Raw genomic sequence first — 15,994 nt, 5'->3', positions numbered from 1 at the left:
TCCTCTCGCCGGAGCAGGAAGCCATGCGTCATAGGACTGTGGACTATCCGAAGACGAGTGAGGAGAACCTCGTCCCGTCTGGAAAGATGTACACCACACACGCGTTGTGGGCTTGACGACACGGAGCTTATTGTCAGTCATTTCCAGCCACTCATTCTCACACCGACGCATGATTCGTGAGCTCAATAGCGAGGTGAATGCGTGCAGGGGAATGGCACACTGATCGAGACACGTCTCCTTGGCTGCGTGATCTGCCCTTTCGTTCCTAGCAATGCCGACGTGCCTGGAACCCAGCAGAAAACCACCTCCTTCCCGAGTCGTTGTAGTTGGAGGAGGGCATCCTGGATGGTCTGGACTATTTTATCTGCTGGATACAAACGTTGCAATGAGTGAAGGGCACTTAGTGAATCAAGACAGACAAAAAATTTAGGACGGGAAGAGCATCTCATCTGCTCCAGTGCCCGCAAGATAGCAGTCATTTCTGCATCAAAGACAGTAAATGCTTTAGGCAGTCGGACCTTGAGGACACGATCTGGAAAGACAACAGAGCAACCAACAGAATGCTCCTGTTTCGACCCATCCGTAAAAACAGCTACATAGTCGGAATGCTTCAGATTTTTGTCAAGCATTACCATGTGCAAGACTACATGGCTCTTACGGTCTTTGTTCGCTGCCGGAGCACGTACATCTTTTTTGTCATTACAGTAAGAAATAAATTCTCGGCATTGAATTCTATGGAACAACAACGGCAAAGATCAACACATTTTCGGTTTTATTACCCTGGATTTCTCCAACGTTTAATCTTCTCGTACATCAAATGATTATTCTGAAATCCCACCCACTTACGTGGAAAATAGTTCTGCTACTGTGCTCAATCACAAACTATGAACTCAAAAAGTAGTTTAATATTAGACCGCAATAAAATGTTTGTTTTAGATTTGGAATTTGCTATTCGTAAATGTAATGAGGTATTGATGTACTAGAAGAATCAAGTAAGTTTTCAAATTAATTTGCTGGAATGGCGAATTGATTTTTATGGAGAGACATTTTTTCGCATTACTTACTTTTCTTTGTTGGGCAGGCTGAGCGTTATACTTCCTTTCGTCTCATCCCCATACTTCATGTACCCAAGGAATCCGGTTACCGTGAACAGAGAGACGACGAGAACCATGGCTATGTTAAGTACTCCAAGCGGCTCACGGAATCTCTTCGGTGTTTTCATGCTGTCCTCCAGTGGTAGAATCTATAATAAATTTAAGGTACGAACGCATTACACAGGACGCAAATGTTTATAAATTACAGGCTATGAGTGTGTTCTCGTGTCATCACGTTCACAATATCACATTTAGGATCAAATTTGCGTTCAATTTTTTTTCCTGGTCTGATAGATCTTGCGTGCAAGATAACGGTCTTTATCTTTTTGTGCACTCTGAGAGGAAATCAGTGATTAAGACTCGGTAAAGCGGTCCATTTATAATCGTCTGTTCGTATACTTTGCTTTAATATTCTATAATGTCCATGAACGGCAGTAGACTTATGTCTGGACAATTAATTACAAAAAGATGACACAACATTTGCACCTCCCTACTTCAGATAAGCTAAAGGTTCGCTCCAACCACCTTGATGCCGACAAATTTATAATTATATTAACACATTCCTTCACTAAAGGTCATTTTGATAAATAGGGAAAATAATTCTATCGTTAAAGAATAATATCTAAGCATTTCAAATACGCTCGAATATTCTGTGATGAAATATACAGGGTGGTCCATTGATCGTGACCGCGCCAAATATCTCACGAAATAAGCATCAAACGAAGAAACTACAAAGCCCGAAACTTGTCTAGCTTGAAGGGGGAAACCAGATGGCGCTGTGGTTGGCCCGGTAGAAAGCGCTGCCATAGCTCAAACGGATATCAACTGCGTTTTTTTTAAATAGGAACCCCCATTTTTTATTACATATTCGTGTAGGACGTAAAGAAACATGAATGTTTTAGTTGGACCACTTTTTTCGCTTTGTCATATATGGCGCTGTAATAGTCACAAACATATGGCTCACAATTTTAGACGAACAGTTGATAACAGGTAGGTTTTTTTAAATTAAAATACAGAACATAGGTACGTTTGTACATTTTATTTCGGTTGTTCCAATGTGATACATATACCTTTGTGAACTTATCATTTCTGAGAACGCATACTGTTACAGCATGATTACCTGTAAATACCACATTAATGCAATAAATGCTCAAAATGATGTCCGTCAACCTCAATGCATTTGGCAATATGTGTAACGACATTCCTCTCATCAGCGAGTAGTTCGCCTAACGTAATGTTCGCACATGCATTGACTACTCAATACCGCTTCAAATGCACGTGTTGGAAGTAAGGCACCATCCTGTCATGCAGTGTAACATCTTGTAGTAACATCGGTAGAACATTACGTAGGAAATCAGCTTGCATTGCACCATTTAGATTGCCATCGACAAAATGGGAGCCAATTATCCTTCCTCCCATAAAGCCGCACCATACATTAACCCGCCAAGGTCGCTGATGTTCCACTTGTCGCAGTCATCGTGGATTTTCCGTTGCCCACTACTGCATATTATACCGGTTTACGTTACCGCTCTTGGTCAATGACGCTTCGTTGCTAAATAAAACGCATGCAAAATATCTGTCATCGTCCCGTAATTTCTTTTGTGCCCAGTGGTAGAACTGTACACGACGTTCAAAGTCGTCGCCATGCAATTCCTGGTGCATAGAAATATGGTACGGGTGCAATCGATGTTGATGTAGCATTCTCAACACCGAAGTTTTTGAGATTCCCGAGTCTCGCGCAATTTGTCTACTACTGATGTGCGCAATAGCCGCGACAGCAGCTAAAACAACTACTTGGGCATCATCATTTGTTGCAGGTTGTGGTAGACGTTTCACAAATAACCTAACTATCCGCCGGCCGCGGTGGTCTAGCGGTTCTGGACGCTCAGGCCGGAACCGCGCGACTGCTACGGTCGCAGGTTCGAATCCTGCCTCGGGCATGGATGTGTGTGATGTCCTTAGGTTAGTTAGGTTAAGTAGCTCTAAGTGTAGGAGACTGATGACAACAGATGTTAAGTCCCATAGTGCTCAGAGCCATTTTTGAACCTAACTATCCGGCGAACGGTCCGGACACTTGGATGATGTCGTCCAGGATACCGAGCAGCATACATAGCACACGCCCGTTGGGCATTTTGATCACAATAGCCATACATCAACACGCTATAGACCTTTTCTGCAATTGGTAAACGGTCCATTTTAACACGGGTAATGTATCACGAAGCAAATACCGTCCGCACTGGCGGAATGTTACGTGATACCACGTACTTCTACGTTTGTGACTATTACAGCGCCATCTATCACAAAGCGAAAAAAGTGGTCCAACTAAAACATTCATATCTCTTTACGTACTACGCGAATATGTAATAAAAATGGGGGTTCCTATTTTTAAAATAAAACGCAGTTGATATCCGTTTGACCTGTGGCAGCGCCATCTAGAGGGCCAACCATAGCACCATCTGGTTTCTCCCTTCAAGCTAGACGAGTTTCGTTCTTTGTAGTTTTTTCGTTTGATGCTTATTTCATGAGATATTTGGCCCGGTCACTATCAGTGGACCACCCTGTATATATAACACTGTAACTTCCTATAAACCATTAAACCATTAACATGCTACACATGGTAACTAGTGATTTTCTACTGTTGTAATGTCTCTACGCTTCTTGTTCAAAATGTTCAAAAAATGTTCAAATGTGTGTTAATCTTACACACCACTTAACCTAAATTATCCTGAGGACAAACACACACACACACACACACACATGCCCACGGCAGGACTCGAACCACCGCCGGGACCAACCGCACAGTCCATGATTGCAGTGCCTAAAACCGCTCGGCTAATCCCGCGCGGCTCTACGCTTCTTACCATCCTCCTTATCTTGTATTATTGTTCCTGTTATCAAGATTTGCAATATATATTACTGTGCAATTTTTTTCTTGGGGAACAAAGAGCTTTTAGAGGTTTCTCTCTAAGGTCAGTCACTGAGTGGTAGTGCATTAGCTAAGCATATTAAACTCTGACGACTTATAAATTTTCTGAAAAGATAGAACAATATTTTGTAAAATATCTGTTTTTAAATCCATAATATTTGACTGGAAATATTGATTCTATATCAATTGTATTTACGTAATATATTTGCCTCTGAATTATGTGAGCACATGTACGTCCTCCCGCGGGCGCTCTCTCTCTCACACACACGGAGGAGCAGGGGAGAGGGCGTTGCTTGACGACGTCATTGATAAGGAAGATGACATCATTGATAAGACTGCCCTTGCTTGTGGGCAACCGACGCTAACACTTGCACTTTTGAGAGCCAATTGGCCTTCGTCAAAGATAGTCAGTGGTATCGCATACTTCAGTACGTAATTTAAGGTAAAGTGCGCTGTAGTCGCTATAGATTTACTACTTACGAGCGGGAGACTATCCTTGAGAGGATAGGAAATAAACAAGGTCAGATGGATATGTGCCTGGAAATGTTTGGTGGCAGTGTTAAAAGCTGTTTATTCGTATCACGAACACCCTGCTCATTACATTCCATGCACGAAGCGTTCCTTTTTTTAGCAGATCACTAAAATTGTTTAAATTTGGGAGGAGAATATTGGTTCCGTTATTTGCCCTAAAACGAAGGGAAGACCCTAGGAAATCTCGGACGGAACTGGAAGATCTGTGTTATTTTTTTTATTTTTTATTTCTGAGACTTTTTACCTCAGACAAAGATATAACGTCCTAGTTCAGGTATGTCTGTATGTAAGAGGCAAAGTCGATTAATTGCTCAACATCTGTGTAACCTCCCAACAGATAAATTATAATAACATCCCAACAGAAAAAATATAACATTCGCATTCAGCGTAACCTAGCAACAGATAAATTTCGTAACCTACCAATAATAAAATGTGACTAACCTCCTAATAAAATTGTGGCTCACTTATAACCTTTCAATAACTGACTGTGAATTTAAACTGGTAAATTTTGGACGTCAGCAGTGCTGCGTCATGGCCCTGAAAATTCATTCTGAATAAATTGAAAATTCTTACCTCAATAAAGTCGCCGGATAACGCATATATATCTGCTCCAATAATAAATCTTTCTGGCACAGCCCAGTGCAATTCTGACCGATAAATTTCTCATGTATAAAAAGAAACAACTGATTTTTCTTCACAATAATCGGAATGATTATGGATTAGAGAAATTAGAAAATTCTTTAAATTGAGATGAATGATTGTCAAAAGTTAATTCTTTCAAGAAAGATTATTATTAAGAGATTTTTTAAAAAAACGTTTACATGGGACTTGATATAAAAATAATACATACGCGCGGGGTTGCTTTTACCTTATACTACATCGCTCAGGCACCGCCATCGCTCCCCACGACCGGCCCATCCAACTCGATACACCAAACTCCTAGCTACTACTTACTCCTACTGCCACACAGTTCCTACTGCCTACAACACTGCTCTCTGGTCTGAGATTCTCTTATAGCTTACATATCGCGGGCAACGCGTGACCAATCCATCGAAATTGCATCTGCTCGAGTGCGGTAGCAATAAATTCCTTAGTAAAGGACGTCTTACATCTGTGTTGCATTCTGTCAAAGTGAAATTGAATTCACGTGCTTAAACGAATAGAAGTGCGAAGGACTGAGGTCCTACGAGTTGGCTGGTGCATCATCGTGTTGAAGCCCCTTCGCAGAGGCAAAGGCATTTCTTCCAGCATCATAGGCAGTGTTTCCCGCAAGAACTGCAGAAATACATTGGCTGCTAGGCGTCGTTAAAAGTCGAAGGTCCGACAAGACGGATGACAAAAAAACCGCTTGCACGCTCTGACGCTGAACCGGTACTCGTGATTCCTAGTCAAAATAACATAAGGACCTATGCAGCCCGTAGATGAATGTTGTATCGCTTGGTGTCTTCAGCTAGAACGTAGTGTAAGGTAATTGTATGATGGCAGTAAAATTACTTCTAGCATACTAACCACGCCTGGCAAGACGTCTGTTGACAAGTCATTATGTTGATCAGCATCTGCATGTTGAGCTATTGGACCTGCACGTATGATTTAGGTTTTTTTTGTAATTTATCCAGTATCCTAACTGTCGTATTTATGCTTAATCTGACCAACAGGATTTTTGTTGTGGTCATTAGTCCAAAAACTGATTTGAAGCAGCTCTCCATGCTCATCTCTCCTGGTCAAGACTCTTCATCTCAACATAGCTACTGCCAATTACGTCCATTTTAATTCGCTTACTGTATATGAGCCTTGGTCTCCCACTACAATTTCTGCCCCCCCCCCCCCCCCCACCTCCCAACACCACCACTCCCCGCCTATCACTTTCCTCCATTGTCGAATTAACTACTCGCAAGCAGTAATGTCAAGAAAGTATAGGAAGTTTCTACTTTAAAGCTGTAAAATGGTTCAAATGGATCTGAGCACTATGGGACTTAACATCTGAGGTCATCAGTCCCCTAGAACTTACAACTACTGAAACCTAACTAACCTAAGGACATCACACACATCCATGCCCGAGGCAGGATTCGAACCTGCGACCGTAGCGGTCGCGCGGTTCCAGTCTGTAGCGCCTAGAACCGCTCGGCCACCTCGGCCGGCAAAGCTGTAAACTCGAATCATCTTGCACATACTAGATATTCTTTAAAGTCACATTTACTTATAATAATACTTGAAAGGAGAGACAGCATTGGTCGTATATTTTTGTTTATTATCGCAAAATCGATTTTCGGTCACTTAGTGACCATCTTCAGTGCTGTAATATATAACTTAAGTTAGTAAGCACTGGTGTCAATAAGCTTAGTAGTCTATGTGATCGCCGTAAGCTTATTGACACCAGTGCTTGCTAATTTAAGTTATATATTACAGCACTGAAGATGGTCACTAAGTGACCGAAAATCGATTTTGCGATAATAAACAAAAATATACGACCAATGCTGTCTCTCCTTTCAAGTATACCCATTATCTGGTCGTAGTGCACAGGACACTATGGAGTCGCCAATCAATAACTTATAATAATGCTAAGGATACATGTGTTCATTACATTCGTCTTTATTAAGCGATGAATTTCCTTCGTAAAATACTTACAACACCAATCGCCTCTAGTGAGAAAAGCACCGTTCCGAGGAAGAGAGGAAATTCTTCGAGCGTTCCAAAAGGCACTTTGTCGTCGAGTGTAGGCGAGTCGATCACCAGGTAGTAGAAGGTGATACCGAATCCTGCTATGGTCAGGAGGCTGGCCAGCGTTGTGAATGGAGCCAGGAGCTTCAGGTTGCGCACCATGTTTATCAGTATGAGTGGCAGCAACAAAATCAACATGTAGATCCTCAGGTCCAGCCCACTGTAGTACTCATCCACAACCTGTGAGAATGTAAGATTATTTATATCGTAACGTAGTGTCACAGCACGAACATTCCTCTCTTACGTAGCTATAAATCCATTAATTAACGCAAAGTAACAAGTTGTTTCTTAATTCATATTGTGATACCCATTATTTTGATTGACACAGATTCTTAAAAAGACGGACCCGCACTGTTGGACAAAACACAAATAAAGCGAATCAAGACCGAAAAATATGTAAGTCCAAATATAACGAATTGTAGTTCGAAACTTCCGATGTAGAGTCAGTGGCTATCGAAAGAGAACAACGGAAGAGTCCAACGCGTGCTGGCGTCTATAAACGCCGCGTGGTCCGGCCGCGGATCTAGGCTGCGGGGTAAGGGCGGTGGTTATCACTGAAACTATCGGTTTTCGGTTTGCACTCTCGTATCCTAATACGACATGTTTAAATCTTCAGATTTATGCTTTCGAGCATGTCCTGATAGATACCTCATTTGATCAGTTTACGTACCAAAAAGACCGAAACACTTACATGTGTGTCAACAGGTGTTTATTGAACATGCAGAAACAGTTGTTCAGGCCACACTAAATGAATTCAGATAGTAGTCGAGTCACCGCAGTGATTGTAGAGAGGTATGGTCAGTGCCTGCAGCGTTACCGCGTGCCAATCCAATGGTCAAGTCTACGGCAAGGCTATTATGAACAGTGTCCGTATTTTATGACCATGAAGAGTGATAAGTGTCAAGTGAAGTAACAACTGACAGTGCAGTGAGTAAACATGGGCGAAACCATAACAAAACTGTGTCTGATGTGTGCTGCACCCTTTATGGAGAAGAGATTGCTAGTTTTGTGGCCCATGCAACACACCATGGGCCATCCCATCAGCAATGACGTACATAAGATGATGCCGCCCTTGGGATCTGAGCCGCTTCCATTGGCTCCCTTTCTCATTACTATCATTCTTGAGAGATACACTATTGGCCATTAAAATTGCTACACCACGAAGATGACGTGCTACAGGCGCGACATTTAACCGACAGGAAGAAGATGCTGTGATATGCAAATGATTAGCTTTTCAGAGCATTCACACAAGGTTGGCGCCGGTGGCGACACCTACAACGTGCTGACATGAGGAAAGTTTCCAACCGATTTCTCATACACAAACAGCAGTTGACCGGCGTTGCCCGGTGAAACGTTGTGATGCGTCGTGTAAGGAGGAGAAATGCGTACCATCACGTTTCTGACTTCGATAAAAGTCGGATTGTAGCCTATCGCGATTGCGATTTATCGTATCGCGACATTTCTGCTCGCGTTGGTCGAGATCCAAGGACTGTTAGCAGAATATGGAATCGGTGGGTTCAGGAGGGTAAGACGGAACGCTGTGCTGGATCCCAACGGCCTCGTATCACTAGCAGTCGAGATGACAGGCATCTTATCCGCAAGGCTGTAACGGATCCTGCAGCCGTGGATTGACCCTTCATTTCAGCAGGATAATGCACGACCGCAAGTTGCAGGTCCTGTACGGGCCTTTCTACAGAAAATGTTCAACTGCTGCCCTGGCCAGCACATTCTCCACATCTCTCACCAATTGAAAACGTCTGGTCAATGGTGGCCGAGCAACTGGCTCGTCACAATACGCCAGTCACTACTCTTGATGAACTGTGGTATCGTGTTGAAGCTGCATCGCCAACTGTACCTGTACACGCCATCCAAGCTCTATTTGACGCAATGCCCAGGCGTATCAAGGCCGTTACTACGGCCAGAGGTGGTTGTTCTGCGTACTGATTTCTGAGGATCTACGCACCCAAATGGCGTAAAAATGTAATCACATGTCAGTTATAGTATAATATATTTGTCCAATGAATACCCGTTTAGCATCTGCATTTCTTCTTGGTGTAGCAATTTTAATGGCCAGTAGTGTATTACTGTAGTAAAGGTCAATCACGAGGGTTCAAGTAGGAAATGTTGTTACTCCATATTCCGTCCCTCCTTAGGATCAAACCACAATCCCAGATTCCAATATTATGATATTCTAAGCACCAAATTTTTACTTTAATTATTCAGTATACTTACTGTTCACTTCATTTAGAACAGCCTTCTCTCCATTGCAAATTCGTATATGCTTACGTTTCGACGAAGTGCGAAACTACGGACGTTATCTAACTCCTCAGGTTAGCACTGGCCGCGAACAGCGGTTACAGAAGTCCGACTTTGGGCACGTTATGAAACGGAAGGTAGGACAGAGAGTGAGTTAATGTGAAGAGTGGGTTATTCAAAAAATGGCTCTGAGCACTATGGGACTTAACATCTATGGTCATCAGTCCCCTAGAACTTAGAACTACTTAAACCTAACTAACCTAAGGACAGCACACAACACCCAGTCATCACGAGGCAGAGAAAATCCCTGACCCAGCCGGGAATAGAACCCGGGAACCCGGGCGTGGGAAGCGAGAACGCTACCGCACGACCACGAGCTGCGGACTGGGTTATTCACATCACGATCAACGCAAACCAAAGCTAATAATAACAGCTGAGGTAAACTTGCCGACGACGGCGCCAACACCATTTACATCTACATCTACATCCATACTCCGCAAGTCACCTGACGCTGTGTGGCGGAGGGTACCTTGAGTACCTCTATCGGTTCTCCCTTCTATTCCAGTTTCGTATTGACCGTGGAAAGCAGGATTGTCGGTATGCTTCTGTGTGGGCTCTAATCTCTCTGATTTTATCCTCATGGTCTCTTCGCGAGATTTACGTAGGAGGGAGCAACATACTGCTTGACTCTTCGGTGAAGGTATGTTCTCGAAACTTCAACAAAAGCCTGTACCGAGCTACTGAACGTCTCTTCTACAGAGTCTTCCACTGGAGTTTATCTATCATCTCCGTAACGCTTTCGCGATTATTAAATGAACCTGTAACAAAGCGCGCTGCTCTCCGTTGGATCTTCTCTATCTCTTCTATCAACCCTATCTGGTACGGATCCCACACTGCTGCGCAGTATTCAAACAGTGGGCGAACAAGCGTACTGTAACCTACTTCCTTGGTTTTCGGAATGCATTTCCTTAGGATTCTTCCAATGAATCTCAGTCTGGCATCTGCTTTACCAATGATCAACTTTATATGATCATTCCATTTTAAATCACTCCTAATGCGTACTCCCAGATAATTTATGGAATTAACTGCTTCCAGTTGCTGACCTCCTATATTGTAGCTAAATGATAGGGGATCTATCTTTGTATGTATTCGCAGCACATTACACTTGTCTACATTTAGATTCAATTTCCATTCCCTGCACCATGCGCCAATTCGCTGCAGAGACTCCTGCATTTCAGTACAATTTTCCATTGTTACAACCTCTCGATATACCACAGCATCATCCGCAGAAAGCCCCAGTGAAGTTCCGATGTCATCCACAAGGTCATTTATGTATATTGTGAATAGCAACGGTCCTACGACACTCCCCTGCGGCACACCTGAAATCACTCTTACTTCGGAAGACTTCTCTCCACTGAGACATGCTGCGTTCTGTTATCTAGGAACTCTTCAATCCAATCACACAATTGGTCTGATAGTCCATATGCTCTTACTTTGTTCATTAAACGACTGTGGGGAACTGTATCGAACGCCTTGCGGAAGTCAAGAAACACGGCATCTACCTGGGAACCCGTATCTACGGCCCTCTGAGTCTCGCGGACGAATAGCGCGAGCTGGGTTTCACACGACCGTCTTTTTCGAAACCCATGCTGATTCCTACAGAGTAGATTTCTAGTCTCCAGAAAAGTCATTATACTCGAACATAATACATGTTCCAAAATTCTACAACTGATCGACGTTAGATATATAGGTCTATAGTTCTGCACATCTCTTAGACGTAACTTCTTGAAAACGGGGATGACCTGTGCCCTTTTCCAATCCTTTGGAACGCTACGCTCTTCTAGAGACCTACGGTACACCGCTGCAAGAAGGGGGGCAAGTTCCTTCGCGTACTCTGTGTAAAATCGAACTGGTATCCCATCAGGTCCAGCGGCCTTTCCTCTTTTGAGCGATTTTAATTGTTTGTCTATCCTTCTGTCGTCTATTTCGATATCTACCACTTTGTCATCTGTGCGACAATCTAGAGAAGGAACTACAGTGCAGTCTTTCTCTGTGAAACAGCTTTGGAAAAAGACATTTAGTATTTCGGCCTTAAGTCTGTCATCCTCTGTTTCAGTACCATTTTGGTCACAGAGTGTCTGGGCATTTTGTTTTGATCCACCTACCGCTTTGACATAAGACCAGAATTTCTTAGGATTTTCTGCCAAGTCAGTACATAGAACTTTACTTTCGAATTCATTGAGCGCCTCTCGCATAGCCCTCCTCACACTACATTTCGCTTCGCGTAATTTTTGTTTGTCTGCAAGGCTTTGGCTATGTTTATGTTTGCTGTGAAGATCCCTTTGCTTCCGCAGCAGTTTTCTAACTCGGTTGTTGTACCACGGTGGCTCTTTTCCATCTCTTACGATCTTGCTTGTCACATACTCATTGTACGATGGTTTTGAACTTTGTCCACTAATCCTCAACACTATCTGTACTTGAGACAAAACCTTTGTGTTGAGCCGTCAGGTACTTTGCAATCTGCTTTTTGTCACTTTTGCTAAACAGAAAAATCTTCCTACCTTTTTTAATATTTCTATTTACGGCTGAAATCATCGATGCAGTAACCGCTTTATGATCGCTGATTCCCTGTTCTGCGTTAACCGTTTCAAATAGTTCGGGTCTGTTTGTCACCAGAAGGTCTAATATGTTATCGCCACGAGTCGGTTCTCTGTTTAACTGCTCAAGGCAGTATTCAGATAAAGCACCCAGAACTATAACATGGTGGGGAAATCTACTCGAAATATTTTCCAAATTATGCTTCAGGTGCTCAGCCACAACAGCTGCTGAGCCAGGGGGCCTATAGAGACATCCAATTACCATGTCTGAGCCTGCTTTAACCGTGACCTTCACCCAAATTATTTCACATTTCGGATCTCCGTCAATTTCCTTCGATACTATTGCACTTCTTATCGCTATAAACACGCCTCCCCCTTCACTGTCCAGCCTGTCTCTGCGGCATACATTCCAATCTGAGTTTAGGATTTCATTACTGTTTACGTCTGGTTTCAGCCAACTTTCTGTCCCTAGTACTATATGGGCATTGTGACCGTTTATTAATGAGAGCAGTTCTGGGACCTTTCTATAGACACTCCTGCAGTTTACTATTAGCACATTAATATTGTTATTCCCTGTTGCACTTTGCCTATTCCTACCTTGCCGCGTCTCAGGAGGCGTCTTGTCGGGCCTAGGGAGGGAATTCTCTAACCTAAAAAACCCACATGTGCACTCTACACGTACTCCGCTACCCTTGTAGCCGCTTTCTGCCTGTATTGCACGCCTGACCTATTCAGGGGGACCCTACATTTCTCCAACCGATAGCGGAGGTCGAGAAATTTGCACGCCGGATATCCGCAGAATCGTCTGAGCCTCTGGTTTAAGCCTTCCACTCGGCTCAAACCAGAGGACAGCGGTAGGTTCTGGGAACGATACTACAAATAGTTAGCTCAGATTCCACACTGCGAGCGAGGCTTTCCGTCTTCACCAATTACGCCAACCGCCTGTACGAACTGAGGATGAACTCTGAACCCAGACAGCAGGCGTCATTGGTGCCGACATGAGCAACAATTTGCAGTGGGGTGCACCCAGTGCTCTCTATCGCAGCCAGCAGGGCCTCCTCCACATCTCGGATGAGATCCCCCAGCAAGCAGACAGAGTGAACACTGGCCTTCTTCCCCGACCTTTCCGCTATTTCCCTAAGGGGCTCCATCACCCGCGTAACGTTGGAGCTCCCAATAACTAATAAACCCCTCCCCCCATGTGCCTGCTCGGACCTTGCTGAAGGAGCGGCCACATGTCCCCTCACAGGCAGAGCGGGCGATGCCACACGGCCAGCTTCCACATTGACCCTCCGCCTCATGTGCCACGAACGCCACTGAACCCGCCACTCCCCTTGGGGAGAGGGTGACCCAACCGCCACGGTACCCGCGAAGATGTCTCGACAGCAGGGACAGTGGGTGAAGCATGTAACACCTGGGGTGTACCATGCGACGCACCAGACTCCCCACTGCCGCTACACTCCGAGGCAGCAGCCTGAAGACGGCTGACCGCGGACATCAACACGTTCAGCTGTTCGCGAACAGTGGCCAGCTCCTCCTGCGTCCGTACACAGCAGTAACACATGCTATCCATCCTAAGAATTCAATTTACTGTAGAGAGTTAATCAACTTTTAACTAGACTGCTAATTCGCTAAAGGCGGCTGATAGTTGACTAAACTGTGGTTGCTAGACACTTCTTGTAGAAAACAATGATAATAGCACTACCTGTCTCTGGACTGTATTGAAAACAAACACTAGCACTACTGGCACTGTGGCTGACTAAAGGGACTCTCTGACTATTCAAAACAAACACGAAATCTATGGAACACTATTACTAGCACTCGACAATTAAAGCTTCCTAAAAGCAAAAACACACGGAAGAAGTGACAAGTAAGAAAAATATAGTTAATACTTAAATTAACGTAGCTCGCTGCACAGCAGACGTGAAGCAGACGGCAGTTAGTTTGCATTTATCTTCAAGATTGTGCCAATTCAGTTTCTTCAGAGTAACTGTAATATTCTCCAGTGGGTCGGACAAATCTGTGAACATCCATGCCGCCCTGTTCCGTACACGTTCAAAATCTCCTGTTTGTGCTATTTGGTAAGAGTCGCACGCAACTGAGCAGTATTCTAGAATGGACCACACGAGTAAGCAGTCTCCTTTGAACACTGACTGCATTTCCCCAGTATTGTACCAATAAACGAAGTCTACCGCCTGCTTTACTCACTACTAAGACAATACGATCATTCCATTTCATATCCCTACAAAGTACTACACCCAGGTATTTGTTTGAGTTATTCCAACTGTGGCTCGTTGATAGTATAGTCATAGAATGCTATATTTTTTCGTTTTGTAATGAAAAAAAAAAGATAGGGCAAGGCCAGCCACGCTCCCCCTCCCCTATCTCTCAGGTCAACGAAGAGATATAGCTTAGTCAGGTGTTTTTCTTTCAATAAAATAATTTAAAAGTCGGTTTTACGTAGGTTTTTAACTGGTTGGGAACCAGAACTTTTTATTGCTACTTACAAGTCGCCTACCGTCTTCCAAAATATTAAGAATACCTCGTACCGCCAGGTCAAGGCCCCTACAAACTGTCGTATGGGCGCCCTTGTATGCCGACGTCGCAAGTAGGAAATTAAGAGACAGAAGAAGTATATAAGGTTATCGAACGGGTGATACAGTACCTAAAGGGAGATGGAAAACAACTCGTGATAATCGTGGGAGGTTGAAATGCGGTTGTAGGGGAAGGAATAGAAGAAAGGGTTATGGGAAAATATTGGCCTGATAGTAGGAATGAGAGAGATGAAAGACTAACTGATTTCTGTAATAAATTTCAGCTTGTAATACTCTCTTCAACAATCGCAAGAGGAAGACGTATACGAGGAAAACGCCCGGAGGCATCGCAAGAGTCCCGTTGGATTACACCATGGTCAGACAGATATTTCGAAATTGGGTTTCAAAGCGTACCCAGGAGAAAATATAGTCTAAGATCACTATTTAGTAATAATTAAGAGTAGACTGGAGTTTAAGAGAGGAGTGCAGAAGAATCATTGCGGAAGAAAGTGGGATACTCAAGTACTGAGGAAGATGAGACTCGTCCCAAGCTTGCTAAAGTAGGCAGTACAGGTGAAGAGGAGTGATATCTCTCAAAATAGCGATAGCATATGTTGAAATGACAAACGTAGGTAGTGGAAGGATAACTGCGAAGAAACCATGGGTAAAAGAAGAATTACTTCAATTGATAGATGAAACAAGGAAGTAAAAAGTGCTCAGGGAAAGACAGAAACACAGCAATATGAACCACTTAGCAACAAAATAAATAGTAAGTGCAGGGAAGCCAAGACGAAATAGCTGCAGAAAAAATAAGAAGAAATAAAAAAAGAAATGATTGCCTGAAGGACTGACTCACCATAAAGAACAGTCAAAACAACTGTCAGTGAAATTAAAAGCGAGGACGGCAACAGGAAGAGTGCAATATGAATTCCACTGGTTGACGCAGTGGAGAGAGTAGATGGGTGGAAAGAGCACATTGTAGGCCGCTGTAAGAGGGAGGAATTGGCTGATGGTGTGATAGAAGAAGTCGATGGGGGAGAGATAGGAGAACTAGTATTGATGTTAGAAATTAGAAGGGCTTTGGACGGCTTAAGATCACATAAGCTAGAAGGATAAATAACAATTTATCGAAATTTGTAAAATCATTGGGCAAGGTGGTAACCAACCGAAATTCAAGTTGGTGTGTAGAACCTACGAAATTGGCGACACACCATCAGACATTCGGGAAAACACCATCCACGCAATTCCGAAGATAGCAAGAGTTGATCAATGGGAGAACTATCGCACAGTCAGCTTAACAGCTCATGCATTCAAGTTTCTGATAAGTATAATATACAG

At 43.5% G+C, this 15,994-nt stretch overlaps 1 protein-coding gene across 3 annotated transcripts in view; it reads right to left on the bottom strand.

Annotated features, from left to right (window-relative positions):
• LOC126259758 (proton-coupled amino acid transporter-like protein CG1139) overlaps nucleotides 1-15,994 on the bottom strand; it is a 149,053-nt gene that overhangs the window by 21,891 nt on the left and 111,168 nt on the right. For all 3 annotated transcript variants that reach the window (XM_049956751.1, XM_049956752.1, XM_049956750.1), the window contains exons 7-8: nucleotides 7,177-7,449; nucleotides 1,065-1,243 (exon numbers count right to left, since the gene is read on the bottom strand). In XM_049956751.1, the coding sequence (XP_049812708.1) occupies nucleotides 1,065-1,243; nucleotides 7,177-7,449 (452 nt within the window). The remainder of the gene's footprint in view (nucleotides 1-1,064; nucleotides 1,244-7,176; nucleotides 7,450-15,994) is intronic.

Source organism: Schistocerca nitens, chromosome 5 (genome assembly GCF_023898315.1).
Source record: "Schistocerca nitens isolate TAMUIC-IGC-003100 chromosome 5, iqSchNite1.1, whole genome shotgun sequence".
Taxonomy (NCBI): Eukaryota; Metazoa; Arthropoda; class Insecta; order Orthoptera; family Acrididae; genus Schistocerca; species Schistocerca nitens.
Note: the sequence above shows the minus strand (reverse complement) of the source record. Positions and strands in the feature narration are given on the sequence as shown.